At 48.3% G+C, this 21,357-nt stretch overlaps 1 protein-coding gene and 1 long non-coding RNA gene across 2 annotated transcripts; one reads left to right on the top strand and one right to left on the bottom strand.

Moving 5' to 3' along the window:
* Positions 1-7,618: 7,618 nt before the first annotated feature.
* On the bottom strand, positions 7,619-12,556 carry LOC307183313. Its single transcript, XR_013827440.1, has 3 exons — positions 12,432-12,556; positions 9,418-9,688; positions 7,619-8,507 (listed from the first exon to the last, which is right to left on the bottom strand). It is a non-coding gene; the product is annotated as an uncharacterized lncRNA (long non-coding RNA).
* ANGPTL4 (angiopoietin like 4) lies at positions 12,136-18,353 on the top strand. Its single transcript, XM_079915597.1, has 7 exons — positions 12,136-12,815; positions 12,991-13,101; positions 13,228-13,345; positions 15,608-15,721; positions 16,049-16,144; positions 16,233-16,514; positions 17,236-18,353. Exons 1-7 carry the CDS (start codon positions 12,480-12,482, stop codon positions 17,415-17,417), a joined length of 1,239 nt encoding a protein of 412 aa, XP_079771723.1. The 5' UTR covers positions 12,136-12,479; the 3' UTR covers positions 17,418-18,353.
* The last annotated feature ends 3,004 nt before the right edge of the window (positions 18,354-21,357 follow it).

The raw sequence follows: 21,357 nt of genomic DNA, 5'->3' as shown, positions 1-21,357 counted from the left end.
GATACATATATATGAATACATATACATTTGTATATATAAATGTACACATATACATTTATATATATATTCTTTTACAGATTCTTTTCCACTATAAATTATTACAAGATATTGTATATAGTTCCCTGTGCTATACAGCAGGTCCTTGTTGGTTATCTATTTTATATATAGTAGTGTGTATCTGTTAATCCCAAACTCCTATTCTATCCCTTCTCCTGCACTCTAGAAGACATGTTTAAAAACTGATTAGTTTGCTCTCTCTCATACACACATAAAATTTCTGTATGGCAAAAAATATTTAAAGCAAAGTCAGAGACAAATGAAAAGCTGAGAAAAAAGCTTGCAATTCATATCACAAAGACTTAATCTGCCTCGTAGAAATCAATAACAGAAAGAACAACACAAGAATTTTTTTAATAGGGCAAAGGAAATACAAATGGCTATTAAGCATCTGAAAAGGTCATCTCATACTAAGACAGATGAAAATTTAAACTATGTGAGGTGCTGTTTTCCACGTATCAGAGTGGCAAAACTCCAAAGTTTAATAAGGTAATTTATTGACAATGCTGAGAGAAAATAAGTGCTCTCATAAGTGGTCTCTCATTGTTGGTGCCAGTGTATACTGGCCCAACTCCATGGAGGGCAATTTGGTAAAATTCATCAAAATTACGTATATATATCCCTTTTGACCTAGTAATTCCACTTTGGGAAACTCTTTCTCCAGGTATAATTGCACATGTACAAAATGACAGTCTGCAAGGTTATTCATTAGTGTATGGTTTGTAATAGCAAAGGATTAGGGACAACGCAGGTCCTTAATAGGGACCTGGTTAAATACAGTACAAGTATAAATGGAATACTATTCAGCTACTATATAAAAAATGAGGAACCTTCTATGGGCTGATAAGAGCTCTGAGATTTATGTCAAGTGAAAAAAGATACAAAACAGTGCATGTGACATGCTATCTTCTGTGTAAAGATAGTGGGGAAAATTGCTTATATCTGTATAAATAAATGCAAGAATGACAGAGGAGAAACTATTGACAGTGATTTTGGGTATGAGTGAGGGGAACTGGACAGATAGGGGACAAGAGTGTTAGGGAGATTGAAATTAAAATTTTTAATTAAAAAAATTTTCCGGGGCTTCCCTGGTGGCGCAGTGGTTGAGAGTCCGCCTGCCGATGCAGGGGACACGGGTTCGTGCCCCGGTTTGGGAAGATCCCACATGCCGCGGAGCGGCTGGGCCCGTGAGCCATGGCCGCTGAGCCTGCGCGTCCGGAGCCTGCGCGTCCAGAGCCTGTGCTCCGCAACGGGAGAGGCCACAACAGTGAGAGGCCCGTGTACCGCAAAAAAAAAAAAAAAAAAAAAAAAAAAATTTTCCGGACTTCCCTGGTGGAGCAGTGGTTAAGAATCCGCCTGCTAATGTAGGGGACATGGGTTTGAGCCCTGGTCGGGGACAATCCCACGTGCCACGGAGCAACTAAGCCTGTGTGCCACAACTACTGAGCCTGCATGCCACAACTACTGAAGCCTGTGCACCTAGAACCCATGCTCTGCAACAAGAGAAGCCACCACAATGAGAAGCCTGCGCACTGCAGTGAAGAGTAGCCCCTGCTCACCGCAACTGGAGAAAGTTGCGCACAACAACGAAGGCCCAACGCAGGCAAAAATAAATAAATAAATTTATTTAAAAAAATTTCCTCCAAGAGAAATGAAAGCACTCTCCCATCAAAAACTTGTCTGTGACATTGGATGCAACTAGAGATTATCATACAAAGTGAAGTAAGTCAGAAAGAGAAAGACAAATACCATATGATATCACTTACATGTGAAATCTAAAATATGGCACAAATAAACTTATCTATGAAATAGAAACAGACTCACAGACACAGAGAACAGACTTGTGGTTGCCAAGAGGGAGGGGGGATGGGGGAGAGAGGGATTGGGAGTTTGGGATGAACAGATGCAAACTATTATATATAGGATGGATAAGCAACAAGGTCCTATTGCATAGCACAGGGAACTATATTCAATATTCTCTGATAAACCACAATGGAAAAGAACCTAAAAAAGAATGTATATATATGTATAGCAGAATCACTTTGCGGTACAGCAGAAATTAACACAACATTGTGAATCAACTATACTGCAATTTTAAAAAATTGAAAAAAAAAACGTGTATGTGAATGTCCATAACAGCTTTATTTATTTATTTTTTTTAAAATTTTATTTATTTATTTATTTTTGCTGTGTTGCATCTTAGTTTCTGTGCGCGGGCTTTCTCTAGTTGCGGGGACCACTCTTCATCGCGGTGCGCGGGCCTCTCACTATCGCGGCCTCTCTAGTTGCGGAGCACAGGCTCCAGACGCGTAGGCTCAGTAGTTGTGGCTCACGGGCCTAGTTGCTCCGCAGCATGTGGGATCTTCCCAGACCAGGGCTCGAACCCGTGTCCCCTGCATTAGCAGGCAGATTCTCAACCACTGCACCACCAGGGAAGCCCCATAACAGCTTTATTTTTAATAAACAAAGACTGGAACAACCCCAATGTCCTTCAACAGATGAATGTATACAGAAACTGTGGTTTATCCATATCAATGTTAAAAATAAATATACTATTGATACACACTCCATCAGAGATGAATCTCAAAATAATTGTGTTAAGTAAAAAAAAAAGCAGGCAAGAAAGGAGTACATTCTATGTACTCTATGTGATTCCATTTATATAAAATTCTAGGAAATGCAAACTTACCTGTAGTGACGGAAAGCAGGTCATGGTTACCTGGGGAAGGTGGGAGGAGCCAGTGGGAGAGGTTCTTAAGAGGCACAAGGAAGCTTCTGGGTGTGATAGAGATTTCCATTACCTTGATTATGGTGATAGATTCACAGGTGTTTACATAGGTCAGAGTTGATTAGATTGTGCACCTGAAATATGTGCAGATTATGGTATGTCAATTACACTACAATATACTGCCAAGATGCTTTCCCCACCATTTTTGTCTTAGTCCTCTTGGGCTGCTATAACAAAATGCCACAGGCTGGGTGGCTTAAACACGGAAATTTATTTCTCACAGTTCCGGAGGCTGGGAAGTCCAAAATCAAGGTGCTGGTATATTCGGTTCCTGGGGAGAACTCTCTTCCTGGCTTGCAGATGGCCACCTTCTCGCTGTATTCTCATATGGTGGAGAGAGAGAGAAAGCTCTCTTCTGCCTCTCTTTCTAAGGGCACCAATCCCATCATGGGAGTTCCGTCCTCATGACCTAATCATCTCCCAAAGGCTCCACCTCCAAAGACCATCATACCTGGGGATTAGGGTTTCCACATAATGAATTTTAGGGGAACACAAACATTCAGTCCATAACAATTTTGAAAAGGAAAATGTTTAGACATACAAAAAAACTTCAAAAGTGATTATGAATAAACCTGGGTAAACATTCTCAAACAAAGTTTTAGGTGGACACACAATTAGGAAAAGGGAGACTTCTCCAGCTATGGTTTTTATTTTATTTTTAAAATTAATATTCTCTTTTTAAAAAAAATATTTATTTGTTTGTTTGGCTGAGCCAGGTCTTCGTTGCTGCATGCGGGATCTTTAGTTGCAGCATACGAACTCTTAGTTGCGGCATGTGGGATCTAGTTCCCTGACCAGGGAGTGAGCCCAGGCCCCTGCATTGGGAGTCTTAGCCACTGGACCACCAGGGAAGTCCTCCAGCTATGATTTTTAGAGTTTTGGGGTTTGGCACAATGCAAATGCCTTCCCCATTCAAAATTGTAACTTACAAAAACAGACAGGATTAAAAAAAAAAAAGATTCATTAGTTTGGAACTAGAGAGAACTAGGTTGAAATCTTGGCCTTTCTAAGCTGTCTGTCTTTGGCCAAGTATGTGAACATCTCAGAACATCACAGTTTTCCTATCAGTCCAAAAGGGAAAGGAATGCTTTCGTTTTCAAGGCTGATTAAAGGGTGACAAAACATAGACTATGCACGTGCCTAATGGGATAAAGGTGAGTGCTAAATTAATGTGCACTGTTATAATTATTATTCTTACCTTAGTGAGTTCAGGGCTGTTTGCCCTGGTGTCCAAAGGCGGCAGGTTCACACACACGCAAGCTCCCAGGCTGGGAGGACTCTGGGAGACGGATGGCGATGGGGAGAGTGTCTTGGGCAGAGGCCACTCCATTCCTTTCCGGAGCCCCAGCCCAGAATCTGAGTCATTCTTTCTGCTCTGAGATTCTGAGGCTCCTGCCCTAAAACTGACCTCTCCTGATGACCTGATGTGACTAAAGGCTGACAGGAAAGGGCATGGGCAGTTGCCAGGGGTGGCGGGGGCCACTCCTGGGGGGCCAGCAGCCTTGTTTTGGGATGTCCACATATAATGTCCCTCTGGGCTCGTCTGGGAAGAATCAGTCACATATCCCACGCTACAATGCATTATTCATGCTCTTCCCCAATCTGGGTCACCCATTCCATATCCTTTTCATCTGGATAATCTTACTGTTTCTCAGCCCCAGGGCCCCTGCCCAAAAAGCCTTACCTGCTGGGATAGGTCCCTTCTCTGACCTCTTCTAGGCCCCTGTGCTTCCCCATTACAGCACTGATCATCCAATATTAAAGTTAAGTGGTTAAACAGACATAGAGAACGGACTTGTGGTTGCCAAGGGGGAGGAGGGGTGGGACAGGGAAGGACTGGGAGTTTGGGATTAGCGGATGCAAACTATTATATATAGGAAGGATAAAAAACAAGGTCCTGGGCTTCCCTGGTGGCGCAGTGGTTGAGAGTCCGCCTGCCGATGCAGGGGACACGGGTTCGTGCCCCGGTCCGGGAAGATCCCACGTGCCGCGGAGCGGCTGTGCCCGTGAGCCATGGCCGCTGAGCCTGCGCGTCCAGAGCCTGTGCTCCCCAACGGGAGAGGCCACAACAGTGAGAGGCCCGCGTACCGCAAAACAAACAAACAAACAGAAAAAAACACAAGGTCCTACTGTATAGCACAAGGAACTATGTTCAATATCCTGTGATAAACCATAATGGAAAAGAATATGAAAAAGAATGTATATATACATATAACTGAATCACTTTGCTGTACAGCAGAAATTAACATTGTAAGTTAACTATACTTCAACAAAATAAATGTAAAAAATAAAAATGCTTAAAATAATCAAAATTAGGTCAAAAGATACAAACTTCCAGTTATAAAATAAGGAAGTCCTGGGGTTGTAACATACAGCATGGCAACTATAATTAATAATACTATTATATATTCAAAAGTGGCTAAGAGTAAATCTTAAAAGCTCTCATCATAAGAAAATAATTTTTATTTTTTGGCCGCTCCGTGTAGCTTGCAGGGTCTTAATTCTGTGACCAGGGATTAAGCCCAGGCCCTCAGCAGTGAAACCACAGAATCCTAACCACTGGACCACCAGGGAATTCCCAAGGAAAGAAATTTTGTAACTCTGTATGATGATGGATGTTAACTAGACTTATTGTGGTGATCATTTGGCAATGTATATAAATATCGAATCATTATGTTGTACATCTGAAACTAATATAATATTATGTCAATGATGTCTCAATGAAAGAATTTTTTTTTTTCTGCGTTGGGTGTTCGTTGCTGAGTGCGGGCTTTCTCTAGTTGTGGCAAGTGGGGGCTACTCTTCGTTGTGGTGCGAGGGCTTCTCACTGCGGTGGCTTCTCTTGTTGCAGAGCACGGGCTCTAGGCCCACGGGCTCCAGTAGTTGCAGCACGTGGGCTCCGTTGTTGTGGCGCTCGGGCTTAGTTGCTCTGTGGCATGTGGGATCTTCTCGGACCAGGGATCAAACCCGTGTCCCCTGCATTGGCAGGAGGATTCTTAACCACTGAACCACCAGGGAAGTCCCAAGAATAAATTTTTAAAAATCACAATTAACGGTGCTAATATGGGCAAACAGATTTGCCCCCTGGTACTATGCCCGGAGGTCACAATATCACTGCCAAAAAATGCATAGTAATCAGGAGGAAGCATCAGACAAATGCAAAGTGAGGAACATTCCACCAATAACTAGTGTGTGCATTTCAAAAAAGTCAATGTCAAAAAAAATGGTACAGGGCTTTCCTAGTGGTTCTGTGTTAAGACCCCACATTCCACTGCAAGGGCCATGGGTTCGATCCCTGGTCGGGGAAGTAACGCATGTCGCAAGGTGTGGCCAAAAAAAAAAGAAAAAAAGGTACAAATGAACTTATTTACAAAACAGAAATAGAGTCACAGATGTGGAAAACAAACTTATGGTTACCAAGGGGGAATGGAAGAGGGATAAATTGGGAGATTGGGATTGACATATACACACTACTATATATAAAATAGATAACTAGTAAGAACCTACTGTATAGCACAGGGAACTCTACTCAATACTCTGTAATGACCTATATGGGAAAAGAATCAAAAAAAGAGTGGATATACGTATATGTATAACTGATTCACTTTGCTGTACACCTGAAACTAACACAACATTGTAAATCAACAATTTTTAAAAAGTCAATGTCGTGAAGGACAAAGAATGATTGAGGAACGGGTCCAGATTATGGAGGACTAAGGAGACACAACAAGTAATTGCACCATGTGATCCTGGATGGGACCCCAGAGGGGGAGAAAACAGCTGTAAAGGACATGATGAAACTGGAATCTGGACTGAAGATTAGATAACAGCAATATGTCAGGCTCAAACTTCCTCAAGTTGCTATCTGTGCTGTAGTTACGTAAGTGAAAGGCCTTGTTCTTAGTTAAAGCACTAATCATGTCTGCAGCATACCCTCAAATCATTCACACACACAAAAGTGTGTGTGATTATCTTTTTTCTATGTGTATTTTATATATACATGTATATGTGTGCATTATATATGTGCATCTGTATAATAGGTGTGTGTGCATATTATATGTATTTACATGTGTCTCTCTGTATATAAATGTTTCTCTCTCTCTCTCTCCTCCTCTCTTTTTTTTTTTTTTTTTTTTTTTTTCGGTACGCGGGCCTCTCACTGCTGTGGCCTCTCCCGTTGCGGAGCACAGGCTTCGGACGCGCAGGCTCAACGGCCATGGCTCACGCGCCCAGCCGCTCTGCGGCATGTGGGATCTTCCCGGACCGGGGCACGAACCCGTGTCCCCTGCATCGGCAGGCGGACTCTCAACCACTGCGCCACCAGGGAAGCCCTACTCCTCTCTCTTTTGTACAAGAATCATCTCTGTTTTATTTATTTCACAGAGTAATGATTTTAATCGAATACATTTGGGCACAGTAAATATTTGACATGAAGAGTAGTTGTATCAGAATGGGCATCAGAAAAATAGCAACTCATCTTTACACATAATAAGTGGAAAATATTTTTTCTGTCTGTTCATGTAAGTGTTACAAATCCTGAGAATGTTATACACTGAACTAGGTACTACCTTATAATTAAATCTTGCATACATATATATAGAGAGAGACAGAGAGAGACAGAGAAGAGAAATATATATGGAATATATATATATATATATATTTGTGTGTAATATATATATATATGCCTCTCTTCCTTTATGTGAGGGAGGATCACCAGGGAAAAGAACTGCTCAGCTGAGTCCACTGGATGTGGTTTTGAGCCACTAAGTTTGGGGAATGTTTGTTACACAGCAAAAGAAAACTGATTGGGCTTCCCTGGTGGTGGCAGTGGTTGAGAATCTGCCTGCTAATGCAGGGGACATGGGTTCGAGCCCTGGTCTAGGAGGATCCCGCATGCCGCGGAGCAACTAGGCCCGTGAGCCACAACTACTGAGCCTGCACGTCTGGAGCCTGTGCTCCGCAACAAGAGAGGCCGCGATAGTGAGAGGCCCGCGCACCGCGATGAAGAGTGGCCCCCTCTTGCCACAACTAGAGAAAGCCCTCGCACAGAAACGAAAACCCAACACAGCAAAAATAAATAAATTAATTAATAAACTCCTACCCCCAACATCTTCAAAAAAAAAAAAAGAAAAACCACAGCTTTAAAAAAAAAAATATGCTCCTGATTTCTAAAAAAAAAAAGGAAAACTGATACACTAATGCTGTTAAATAATAAAATATGTTCTATCCTCCTAGTTTTTAAAATATACCTTCAAAACAATATGAAAGGTCAGATCCAAATTTATTATTTCTTTTTTGTTTTAATAAGATTTGGGTTTTTTTTAGATTAGCGTTTTTAAATTGTGGTAAAACATACATAATAGAAAAAGTTTAACCATTTTAATGAATACAATTCAGTGGCATTAAGTACACATACAATGTTGTACAACTTCTACCTAGTTCCAGAACTTTTCCACCAGCCCAAATGGAAACTCAATGGTCTTAAAGGAAGTCTATGGGCTCCAGTAAATATACCCATTGCTCCCACAACTCCTTGCCTGGTGGAGGCATTCACCCTCCAAAGTGCAGTGCCATAATAGAGTTCCCTCTTGTCCTGGTCTGAGGCTGGCACTGGCAACAGAAAAACACCAGCCCAAAGGCAATGATCAGAGGCTTAAAGGATCTGCAAAAAAACAGAACATGGAATGGCCTGTGTCGCACAGCAGTGATGGGGCGGGAGGGCTTCCCTTGGCCAAAGAGGGCAGCTCCCCTTCAGCTTTGGACCGTTGCAAACAAGCAGGACTGCAGACCACTCCTGTTGGACCTTCCAGTTTTTCAAGAGAAGCAGAAATTCCGGATTTTCATTAGAAATCTCCTGATACTCAAAATTCTGGGCAGAACAAACCAAGCGTATCTTCAGGTGGAGTTTGGCCTGTGGGGTCCAGCATAGGATCATGCAGGATCTGTGCCTAAAACATGGGTGAGGGAGACTTCCCTGGTGGTCCAGTGGGTAAGACTCCATGCTCCCAATGCAGGGGGCCCGGGTTCGATCCCTGGCCGGGGAACTAGAGACTGCATGCATGCTGCAACTAAGAAGTCTGCATGCTGCAACTAAAAAGATCCCATGTGCAGCAACGAAGACCCGGCTGAGCCAAAAAAAAAAAAAAAAAAAAAGGGTGAGGGATGGGGTGGGTGGGAGAGCAGAGCTGGCAGAGGGGGCTTGGCTTCTGTGCAAATTTGAGCAGGAGACGGGATTGCAACTCATGGGAGCAGCATCAGTTGCACTCCATGTCCGCCACTGGCAGAACTCAAAATAAAGCATGGTTGGAGCACGTTTAAGCTCAATAATAATCCTAGTCTTCCTGGGAAACTTTATTCCCCCCACACCTCCTCTCTCAGACTATGTGATCTCTCTGTACCTCTGTTTCCCCTTCTTTAAAATAGAGACCTTACAGGATATATTAAGTGAATGAATATATATAAAATACATAAAATAATGCCAAGTGCAGGGTGGGCACTACTTAAATGTTGGCTACTGTATTAGCTGCAGAATGAGTGGCTTAAAACAACAAGACACATTTATTATTTCTTACTTTTCTGTGGGTCAGGAGTTTGGGAGCAGCTTAGCTGGGTGGTTCTGGCTTGGAGTCTCATGAGGTTGCTAACAGATGCCAAGTGAGGCTACATCATCTGAAAGCTTGACTGGGGCTGGAGGATCTGCTTCCAAGATAGCTCCCTTGTGTGGCAGACAAGCTGATGCTGGTTGTTGGGTGGAGGCCTCAGTTCCTCACCTTGCAGATCTCTCCAAAGGGTTGCTTGAGTGTCCTCACAGTATGGTGGCTGGCTTCTCCCGGAGCAAGTGAGCTAATCAAGAACAAGAAGGAAGTCACATGTTTTTTATGACCTAACCTCAGAAGTCACACACATTGTCATTTCAACAATATCCTCTTGGTTATATGATGGAGAGGAACTACACAAGAGTGCAAATATCAGGAAGCAAGGATCACTGCGCTATTATGAATAAAGGTAGCATGGCTGCTAAGAGCAGAGCTGTGAGTCAGGCAGGCTGGTTTCAAATCCTAGCTCTTTCTAGATAACTGTGAGAACTTGGACAAGTACTTAACCTGTCTTTCACTGCATCCTCATTTATAAGATAGAATAACAGTATCTGCTTCATTTGCAGTTGTTATTGGGATTAAGGGAATATATAATCACTTTAGAACAATTCCTGGCATATAACAAGTACACAATAGTGCACAACTTTTTTTTTTACTTGAGTTGTACACTTCATTATTTATTTATTATTTATTTATTTATTTGGTTGTGTCAGATCTTAGTTGTGGCACGTGGCTCCTTAGTTATGGCACGCAAACTCCTAGTTGCGGCATGCATGTGGGATCTAGTTCCCGGACCAGGGATCAAACCCGGGCCCCCTGCATTGGGAGCATGGAGTCTTAACCACTGCACCACCAGGGAAGTCTCTGCTGCTACTTTTTTATACACAGCCCCTCCAATGACAGATCAGCTCCTCCCATACAACCCACCAGAAGCCCCAATGATTGAAGACTAGTAGAGAGGAACTGAGGGGTCCCCAGTAATTAGGTCCTAGAGATACATACAGATGGAAAGACACTGTTCATGAGACTGTGTCCTGCTCCAGACTGAAATTTCCCAAAGGCAGGGATTTTCCTTTCAGCTGCCCACAGACAGACAAAAAAAAAAAAGTCAATTTTACTGCTTCGCTTTCTGATGAGAGACTCCAGCCCGCATGTCACCTTTCTAATACCATTTACTTCACCCAGAGTAGCCTACATTGGGTGGAGGGGGCATCTTGCCCACCATTATGGACCCAGCATAGTAACCAGCACACAGCAGGTACCAAAGAAACAATTGATCATGGTGATATGTTATTGCTGGGTCAGAAATATATTCCACAGAGCAGTTTTTTAAGATATAATCCAGGGCCAGCTCTGGGTCCCTGGACAAATTCTTTTGTAGCCTGCTCACTGCAGGTGCCTCTAAGAGGCTTGGGTGTACTTTGTCCCCTCTGAAACACAGCACAGAGGTAGAAGCTCCTTCAGAGTGGATCAGAAAGAGGCCTTCAGGTTGGGAAGGTAATTGATCATTTTTCTCAGTGCAAGAAGCCAGGGAGGAGGAGAGCTCACTCTTGGATAGCTATGTCCCCCACTCAGAAGGAGGCCAGGGGCTGGGGGCTGGACAGGCCGGCTGCCAGGTCAGATGGTGGCTATCTGGATCTATTCCTTGCCAAGGTTTTCCTCTGTGCCCTTCCCACCTGCCTGTCACTGCTGCCGGGATCTGCTATCCTGGCATCTGGCCCAGCCAAGTGTATGGGGCACACAGTGTTGGATTCCAGAGGCTGAGCTGGCTCGGAGCCCTGCTGAGTCAACTCTGTTTTTCTTGCCTGTTCTCTGAGCCATCGTGCCCTGGGTTTTCCCTGGCAGGCAGGTTTTCTATGCCAGCCTCAATTTTCAGGCAAGGTATAGGGAAGTTGGTGGGAATGGAGGGGGAGAACTTTGGTAAAAGTTTGTTGAATAAATGCTTAGCCTTGTGAAATGAAAGTGGTCCACCTCACAGCCTCACTCAGTTCTTCCTCTGTCCCAACTCTTTCCCTACCCGAGGGTCTCTCCATCAGCCTGGGAACTCCATGTAGGAGAGCAGAGGACTGTTTATTGAATGAATGAATGAATGAGGGAGAATGGGGAGACCTTCCTTCCATGTATCCCCTCTTTCTGTTCCAAGGTTCCTGCTTTGATTCAGGCAAACACTCTGAAGACCCTGAGGGTAGAGAGTGGGCAGTGGGGAGAGAGGCACCCGCTGGAGACTGAACAAGACAAATCTGGTCCCTGCCACCTGGGCACTAAGTTGTGCGGAGTGGGATGAGGGACGTTAAAGAATCCCACAAACGCATCTGCAACGACCAAGCCTTGAGCGGGAAGGAGCGCGAAAGCCCGAGATGTCTCCCCGGGAGACCAGCCTGGTCTTGGGATGCTCTCCGGGAGGCGTTCCGGAGGCGGGGATGTTTGAGGGGTCCCGGGTTTCCGCCTAGCTCTGCTGGACTGAGCGTACCAGGACCCTCTTCCCCAGCTTTTGACTTGGGGAGGGGGTCAGGAATGCAGCCCGCACGCCCCGTCCCCGCTGACACCAGCGCCTTTTCCCCACTGGGCGCGGCGGGGGCTGGGGGGGGGCTCGAAATTCCGGCGCTTGGAAAGGGACCGCGGGGAGAGGAAGTCACGTCTCCCACGGTCAGCAGAGAAGGCACGGCTGACCACGCACGTCCGGGCCTGGTGGGAGGAGCCAGAGTTTTGCACCTCCCAGGGCACCCCTCACCCCCAAAACTACCCGGCCTCCAGCAACTGAACCCCACCCCCGGCCCCACGCCCCGTCCCCGGAACTCCACGCGCCCCGCCTCCCAGGCTCCGCCTTCTACTCCCGCACTGTGCTTATAATAGAGGGCGTAGCGGGCACAAGCCAAGCTGTGATTCGAGTCTTTGCTCTCTGGCTTCTGCACCCAAGCGAGTCTCCACCAGGGCCCCCGCGTCTCCACCCCTCTCATCTCGACCTCCGAGTCCCCCTTGCGCCCCCTCACCCCTGCCTCTCCGATCTCCGCGTCCCGGCGTCCACACCACCCGGAAGGATGCGCTGTGCGCCAACAGCCGGAGCAGCCCTGGTGCTGTGCGCTGCCACCGCCGGGCTGCTGAGCGCGCAGGGCCGCCCGGAGCCTCCCGAGAAGCCGCGCTTCGCCTCCTGGGACGAGGTGAACGTGCTGGCGCACGGGCTCCTGCAGCTCGGCAACGGGCTACGCGAGCACGTGGAGCGCACCCGTGGGCAGCTGGGCGAGCTGGAGCGGCGTCTGGGCTCGTGCGGGGCCGCCTGCAAGGATCCTGAGGGGTCAGCCGCACCTCCGTTCGCCCCGGAGAATCTGGTCCCTCCCGGCGGCGATGCAGTCCCGGAGACCCTCCGCAGCTTTCAGGTACGTACGCTCCTACTGCCCTGGAAGTGTGTGGACGGGAGGGGGCGCATCCCGGACTCCCTGGGCTCTTCTGCCCAGGCCTCAAAGGATGGAGAGTTGGGAGTAGGACCGGGGATGAATGGAGAAGTTGGCGGCGGAAGGCCAGATCCTCACCAGGGTTTTATACTCTCCCCAGACTCAGCTCAAGGCTCAGAACAGCAGGATCCAGCAACTCTTCCAGAAGGTGGCCCAGCAGCAGCGGCACCTGGAGAAGCAGCACCTGAGAATCCAGAATCTGCAGAGCCAGGTGCCCGATGCTTGCCCCAGGTGGGGAGGGAGGTTGAAGTTGGACCTATGGGTCTGGACGTGGAGCTAAGCAGGTCGAGCAGCCTGAGCCAGCCAGACCTGATCCCCTCCTCCTGTCCTGTCCCAGATGGGCCATTTGGCCCCCATGCACCTGGGCCACGGGGTGGCCAAGCGTGCCAGGAGGAAGAGGCTACCCAAGATGGCCCAACTTGCTGGCCCAGCTCAAAATATCAGCCGCTTGCACAGTGAGTGTCCAGACCTTTGCTGTTCTCCGGAAACCACACCCCCACTATTCTTGCCCCCCACCCTTGTCAGGTCCACCTTACTGAGAAGGAGAGAGGCCCCGGCCCTGCGTCCCTGTGGGCTGACGGGGCTCTGGTGAAGGGGTGACTGGGACACCCCCTCCTCAGTCCTCTCCCTGCCCCACGGGGCCACCCCACCCTTCTTCCCAGCAAGCCACTGGGATTTCCCACGGGCCACTAAGTGGAGCAGCAGGTGGCTGGGAAACAGGGTCCAAGGGGGACTTGAGCTGCAGGGGTGTGGGAAAAGGGGTGGTACAGCTCAGGGCCACCTTCCTGGAGGTTGGAACCTTCTAGGAGGGACAGGATGGGGGACGAAAGGGTGCCAGCTAGGGAGGCTGGAGGCTGGAGCTCTCGTTGGGTGAAGAGAGAATGGCGGCCTGGGAGAAGAGGTTCTGATGTTTGGCCAACACCCACCCACCATGGGCTTTTAGAGTGTGGATCTAGGAGGGGAGGCTAGGGCAGGGAACCCCCATCTCCTTGGCCAGACGCATCACTCTTGCAACTCTTACAAATCCAGGCCTCCTGACTCACACACCTCTTCCGTCCCTCAACCTTCTATTGGCCCGGAAGTCCCAGATCAGCCCTTCCCACGCCCCCCCCCAAGTTCTGGTTCCTTTATTGTGTATGCCCCATGCACCCCAGATCTCCTAACATGTCTGTAGGTATCTGACACAGATTCCCAGCTCCCGGTGTCTCTGTCCTACTGCTCCAGAGCTGGCTGGCTTCCTTGTGGTCCTCCTACCCCATCACCCACCTTGGCATCAGCAGCAGTCTGCAGCCAACTGGGTGAAAGTTCAGATCTCCCTCTTCACACCCTCGGGCTGGTTGCTGGCTTCACGCCCTCTAGTCTTGAGGGCTCTGGCACCTCCCCATCCCACCACTTTCCCTCCCCTCCCCAACCAGGAAGGGTCCATTACACCCTCCCAAACCGTAGCCCTGGTATGAGTGGCTTCTGGGTGGGGCCCGCAGGCATAGATCCAGGCTGGGGAATGTGATGGGGAGGGGGGGGGGGGGTCATGCGTAGGTTTGGGGACTCCAGGCTCGCCCCTGCCAAGTATGGGAAAGTTCAGAGCTGTGGAGACAAACAGCTGGTGTTAATGGAAGCCACATTGGTGGTTTGGCGGGCTGCCTGTTGTGATTGGAAGAGAGGAAAGTAGGGGAAAGGGGAGCTGCTTCAGGGCCCAGAAAATGCCTCCAGTCATCCGGGCCCGCCCTCACTCCCACAGTGTGGACACATTCACCCCGCGACCTGAGCCTTCCCCTCCCCCTGCGACCTTTCCCCTACTTTCCGGGCTGGGCTGGGGCTGGGCTGGGGCTGGGCTGGGCTGGGCCTGGGCTGGGCTGGGCATGGGACGGGCTGGGGGCGGGGACTTCCCCGGTCTGCCGATGTGCCCTGGCCATCCTTCCGTTTTTTCCTCCCTCCTCCCTCCTTCCCTCCTCAATCCTTCCCCCTCCCTCTCTGATACCTGGGACCCCAGGCAGGGCCTCTGTGGTGTCCCCAAGCCCCATCCAGGCCTGATTCCCCTCCCGCCACTGGACAAAGCAGAGCCCCCTCCTGTTTATCGCAGTTCTTGCCCCATCCCCACTCTGGTCCAGTTCCTTCAGTCATTCCTTCATGGCATCTTTAGTAAACACCTGCTGTGGGCTGGGATCAGCCTGGGCACCAGTGCCAGATGGTGGGCAAAGAGCCATTCATTGTCCCTAGCCTCATGGACCTCCTTCAGTGTGGGGAGTTGGAGAGAGACCATCAGATGACCCCAGTGTTGGGGAGTAGGAAGTCCTCAGTGCCCCTAACCTGGTCTGGGTGGGATGGTCAGGGACATGATCCCTTTCAGAAGCTGGGACCTTTAATATGAGGCAAGGAAAGGCATGAGGGAAGTGGGTCTCAGAACAGTAGCACGTGCAAAGTCCCTGTGGCAGGAGGGGGGTGTGGTACCAGGAAGGCTATGTGGCCAGAGGGTGGGCGTGCAGTGCAGGAGAGGGAGGATGGGTATAGCAACCAGTCCTGGGGTGCCTTGTAGACTGTGTCGAGGAAAGGCATGGGGTGCTATGGAAGACTTTAGGCAAGTGGGGGGGGGTGTCATGAGCTCTAGATTGCCCCCTCCCGTCTCTGTCACCCGCTGCCCAGCCCCCAGACATGCCTGTTTCCTGGAACCCCCAGGCCTGCTCTCTGCTTCAATCCCCCCACCCTTGTCTGCCCTGCAGGACTGCCCAGGGACTGCCAAGAGCTGTTTGAAGAGGGAGAGAGGCAAAGTGGATTGTTCCAGATCCAGCCCCGGGGGTCCTCCTCATTCCTGGTTAACTGCAAGATGACCTCAGGTAGGGCTGCTCTGGCCCCCCAGGTACCCCAAATATCATGGGCCCGGTTGTCTTTCTGTCAAATGCAGCTCACCCCCCCTCCCTCCCTTGCTCCCCGCTTTCTCCTTCCCTGCTGGATCCTTGGGACAAAGATCCAGGCAGAGCCCTCCGCCTGCTGACCAGCCCATCTTCCTCCTTTAACCATCTTCCTCCAGTCCTGCTGGGATGGATGAGAGGAACATTGCTCTCCCTTGGTTTAGACGTGGTTTGGGGTTTGGGAGCCAGATGGGGGAGTCAGGGTCTCTTGTAAAAAAAATCCTCCTGGTGACTTTGCACCTTTCTGGGCAGATGGAGGCTGGACTGTAATTCAGAGGCGCCAGGATGGCTCAGTCGACTTTAACCAGCCCTGGGACGCCTACAAGGATGGCTTCGGAGACCCCCAAGGTGGGTGTTTCCTGCAGGCCAGAGGCACAGGGGGAGGAGGGGGCCACGGAGGTGGGTCGTTCTCACAGATGGGCCTTTCCCACTGTAGGTGAGTTCTGGCTGGGCCTGGAGAAGGTGCACCGCATCATGGGGGAGCGTGGCAGCCGCCTGGCTGTGCAGCTGCAGGACTGGGAGGGCAATGCCGAGTCATTGCAGTTCCCTGTCCACCTGGGTGGCGAAGACACAGCCTACAGCCTGCAGCTCACGGCGCCTGTGGCCAGCAAACTGGGTGCCACCGCCTTCTCACCCAGCGGCCTCTCCCTGCCTTTCTCCACTTGGGACCAAGACCATGACCTCCGCGGAGACAAGAACTGTGCAAAGAGCCTCTCTGGTGAGCAAGCAAGCTCTGTCCCTCCTTGTCTTGCCCTTTGCCACACAGCTGGGACCTCCCCTCCCTACCTTTCTGCATCCGTCCCCTGCCTTCAACTCCATCTATTCCCTCCCCACTTTTCTCCTTACGTGCAGCATACCCTTGGGCAACTGACTTAACACTCACTTACTCCATCTTCAAAATGGGCATAACCATACCGTCCACGCCATAGGATTATTATGAACATATGATGAGTTGACGTTTGTGGGATGGTGGCTGGTGTGTGGCAAAGACATCGAGACAGACCCCATCTTGTTCTAATGAAATCGGAGGCAGAGCCCGGGCCCTGTGAAGTGAAATATATGAAACTGCCTTTTGGTGGGTCAAAGAAGGATGGAATAGTGGTTAATTTCATATGGTTCAATCTAATATAAACTAGCGAGATGCATGACAGTCATAGAGAGGCTTTGATAAATGTTTGCCATGTGCCAGGTGCGGAGAAGTCACTCGCCAGGGTCACAGACATAAAAGCTGCAGTTACCAGGAAGGGGGGTACCCAGAGCCCCTGGGGTGCCTTTGTCACAACCTGGGGTTCCTCAGAACACAGTTTGACAACCACTGCCAAAGACATCTCATCTAAAGTGTGTGACATCCAACACCCAGCCTCATCCCCATCCCGGGCCCAGTGGAGGCCCAAGGACCCATGGGCCTAACCAAGTCCCCTTTTTTCTGACCCCGGCAGGTGGCTGGTGGTTCGGTACCTGCGGCCACTCCAATCTTAATGGCCAGTATTTCCATTCCATCCCGCGGCAGCGGCAGCAGCTTAAGAAGGGCATCTTCTGGAAGACCTGGCGGGGCCGCTACTACCCGCTGCAGGCCACCACCATGCTGATCCAGCCCACAGCGGCCGAAGCAGCCTCCTAGCCTCCTCGCTGGGGCCTGGTCCCAGGCTCCTGGAGGACAGGGACTCTGATTCTGGCCCAGCATGTGGCCACTCCCTGCCTGGGCAGGGGCTCCAAGCAGGGGCCACCTGAAACCTCATGGACAGAGAAGATGTCCACGACTGGAGATGCCCCCGCGATGAGTGGGGGGGCTGCAGGAAATGCCCTCTGAGAAGAACAGAGCTGCAGGGCTGCAGGGCACAGACCCCGAAAGCGTGGGACATGGGGGCATTGAAGCCCACTCCTCGCCCGCCCGAGGAGTATGGGACGCAGAGGGACCACTCGGGGGCAGCCAGGCCGGCCCTTGATGGCGGATTCAGTCACGTTGACTGGCTGGGGGACCAGGACTCCCGTAGACCCCGGGCGCCCTTGTGGTGCTGTAGCGTGTGGGTGCTATAGGCGAGCCCACGCCGACGGCATCTGGGCTGAGCCCACGGAATTCTTGGAATAAAAACAACCTCAGAACATTTCGTTCCTTTTCGTCCTTTGTTTTTGTTTTAAAAAGTGGACAGTTTTCAAAGTCCACATAAACATGTTCCCAGGGTGGAGGGTGAATGCTTCCGGGGCTCTTGAGGGCAATGCTGGTTATCCCTACCACCTCCGACAGCTGATTTCAATTTCCTTCACTTATGGTTTCATGATGTGTATCTCATTTTTTACTTTCAAAGTTACAAAATAAAACCCTCATTCAGTCCTTCTGGAAGCAGGTAATAGAGAAAATAAGAAGCTCTTCCTGACCATACTTAGGCATATGAATCACTATTAACTTTTTAGTGTCCTGCCATCTGATAGAAATATGATGTGAGTTGTGTGTTTAATTTTTTTTGTAGCCACATTTTTTAAAATATTTATTTGTTTTTGGCTGTGTTGGGTCTTCGTTTCTGTGCGAGGGCTTTCTCTAGTTGCGGCGAGCGGGGGCCGCTCTTCATCGCAGTGCGTGGGCCTCTCACTGTTGCGGCCTCCCTTGTTACGGAGCACAGGCTCCAGACACGCAGGCTCAGTAGTTGTGGCTCATGGGCCTAGTTGCTCCGCGGCATGTGGGATCTTCCCAGACCAGGGCTCAAACCCGTGTCCCCTGCATTGGCAGGCAGACCCTCCACCACTGCACCACCAGGGAAGCCCTGTAGCCACATTTTTAAAAAAGAAAAAAAAAAGAAAAACAAGTTTTACAAGAAAGTAAAAAAAAAATTTAGGAATATACTTCATTGAACCCAATATTTCCAAAATATTACTGTTTCAACATGTGGTCAATATAAAAGTTATTCATAAAAAAAAGTTATTGATGAGATATTTGACGTGGCTCTTTGTACTGAGTCTTCCAAATTCAGTATGGATTTCACACTTACGGTGCATCTCAGTTTGGACTAGCCGTATTTAAGGGCTTAGTAGCCACAGTGGCCAATGGCCACCATCTTGGACAACCCAGCTCTACTGTGTGACATTAATGCAGTGTTTTGGGTAAATTCTTCCCATTTTTGGCCATGTCTGCAGAAGTTTTCCTTTAAATTGGCTTTAAAATATATATATATGTATATATATATATATATATATATATACATATATATATATGTATCTTGGGACTTCCCTGGTGATCCAGTGGTTAAGAATCCACCTTCCAATGCAGGGAACGCAGGTTCCATCCCTGGTCAGGGAGCTAAGATTGCACATGCCACAGGGCAACTAAGCCCGAGCGCCACAACTAGAGAGCCTGTGTGCTGCAACTACTGAGCCCGCGCACTCTGGAGCCTGCGTGACACAACTACAGAGAAGCCTGCTGGCTGCAACGAAAGGTCCCACATGACGCAACTAAGACCTGATGCAGCCAAAAATAAATAGATATTAAAAAATATATATATATATATGTATCTAAAATTCAGCTAATATTTCTTGAGCACCTACTACAGGTCAGGCCCTGTCCCAAGTGCTTGGGCTACTCTAGTGAACAGAAAGATCCCTGCCTGCACCAAGCTTGCCTTCAAAGCCCCTCCCATTACAGAGAAGGTGACCTATAATTGATGGTCCAAACTGGAGACACTGTTGAGAGTGAAAGGCGGGGTGTTGTTAATAATTACGCCAGATGACAGATGTAAAGCAGCTCACCCCCAGGCATATAGGGACTTACTGACCCAGTTTCTAAAAATGTAGTCATATATCTTACAGTGTGTGGAAAACCCTGCCATAAATAGGTTAGTAAAACTAAACTCGGTGAAAACAAAACAATGTAAATGCTTTCAAATTCCAGCTAGAGGGAATTCCCTGGCCGTCCAGTGGTTAGGACTCCATGGCTTTCACTGCTGTCAGTGTGGGTTCAATCTCTGGTGGGGCAACTAAGATCCCACAAGCCCCGCCACCTGGCCAAAAAAAATCCAGCTAGAAAACTGATCTATGGTGAAAAAATAACCCCACAATAAACGAATAGTGGTTGCCTCTGGAAGGGTGGGAGGTGGGATAGGGATTGACTCGGAAGGGATATAAGGGAACTTTCCCAAGTGACGGTGATGTTCTGAACCTCAGTAGAGGTGGGTTACTCCCGTGTTCACCTTTGCCCAGGTGAGTATACACTTAAGATTTGTGCATTTCACTGTATGTAAATTTCACCTAAAAAAAAAGCTACAACAGTCATAAAAAGACATGGAACTCTAGTTAATGGTATGCATGCTGAAGTGTTTTAGAGGTGCAGTGAACTGATGTCTTCAATTTTGTTTTTTTAAATTTTTTCCAGCTTTATTGAGATGTGATTAACACACAATAGGACTTCTCTGATGGCGCAGTGGTTAAGAATCCGCCTGCCAATGCAGGGGACACGGGTTGGATCATTGGTCCGGGAAGATCCCACATGCCGCGGAGCAACTAAGCCCGTACTGAGCCTGTGTTCTAGAGCCCACGAGCCACAGCTACTGAAGCCCACGCACCTAGAGCCCGTGTTCCACAACAAGAGAAGCCGCTGCAGTGAGAAGCCTGCACACTGCAACGAAGAGTAGCCCCTGCTCACTGCAACTAGAGAACGCCCGCGTGCAGCAACAAAGACCCAATGCAGCCAAAAATAAATTAATTAAAAAAAAATAAAACATTGTGTAAGTTTAAGGTGTATGACATGTTGACTTGATACACATATACTGTGAAACGATAAGCACCCTAGCATTAGCCAATGCCTCCATCACATCACACAATTACCTTTTCCTTTTTGGTGGTGAGAACATTGAAGATCTACCCTCTTAGCAGCTTTCAGGTACACAATACAGTGTTACTTGTAATCACCATGCTGTCCATTAGATCCCCTAAATCTTCAACTTCCTTTGAAATGCATCAAAAAATTAGATGACGGGTGGCTAGAGGAATGGATATGCAATAAAGCAAAATGTTAATAGTGCGATCTGGGTCTGGGTATTCTCTGTACAATTCTTTCCATTTTTCTAAATGTTTAAAAAATTTCACAATGAAATATATGTAGGGAAGAAAATCCTAACGAGATCCTGTTGCCTTCTAAAGGCTCTCATCCTTCGTCTGAGCTCAAAAAGGGAGATGAGGATTAGATAATTGTTGAAGAGATATGAGCAAGAGAGAGTGAGCCTCTCTCCTTGATGGGTAATAAAGGTCTTCAAGAATTGAAAAAAAAGGGAGAGGGATAAATTAGGAGTTTGGGATTTGCATATACATACAAGTATATATAAAATAGATAAACTACAAGGACGTACTGTGTAGCACAGGGAACTCTACTCAATATTTTGTAATAAACTATAAAGGAAAAGAATCTGAAAAAGAATATATATGTGTGTGTGTGTGCGTGTATAACTGAATTACTTTGCTGTACACCTGGAACTAACACAAAATTGTAAATCAACTATACTTCAATAAAAAATTTAATTCATTAAAAAAAAGGAATTGAGGGCTTCCCTGGTGGCACAGTGGTTAAGAATCCGCCT

This window comes from Stenella coeruleoalba (genome assembly GCF_951394435.1).
Source record: "Stenella coeruleoalba genome assembly, chromosome: 3".
In the NCBI taxonomy this organism is placed as follows: Eukaryota; Metazoa; Chordata; class Mammalia; order Artiodactyla; family Delphinidae; genus Stenella; species Stenella coeruleoalba.
This window is presented reverse-complemented; position numbering and strand designations above follow the sequence as displayed.

Bases quoted from the DNA above. Each gene is read 5' to 3' on its own strand.
- ANGPTL4 (XM_079915597.1), top strand. From the start codon at position 12,480: ATGCGCTGTGCGCCAACAGCCGGAGCAGCCCTGGTGCTGTGCGCTGCC. The intron at 12,816-12,990 runs GTACGTACGCTC...TACTCTCCCCAG, and splicing joins AGACCCTCCGCAGCTTTCAG to ACTCAGCTCAAGGCTCAGAA. The intron at 13,102-13,227 runs GTGCCCGATGCT...GTCCTGTCCCAG, and splicing joins TCCAGAATCTGCAGAGCCAG to ATGGGCCATTTGGCCCCCAT.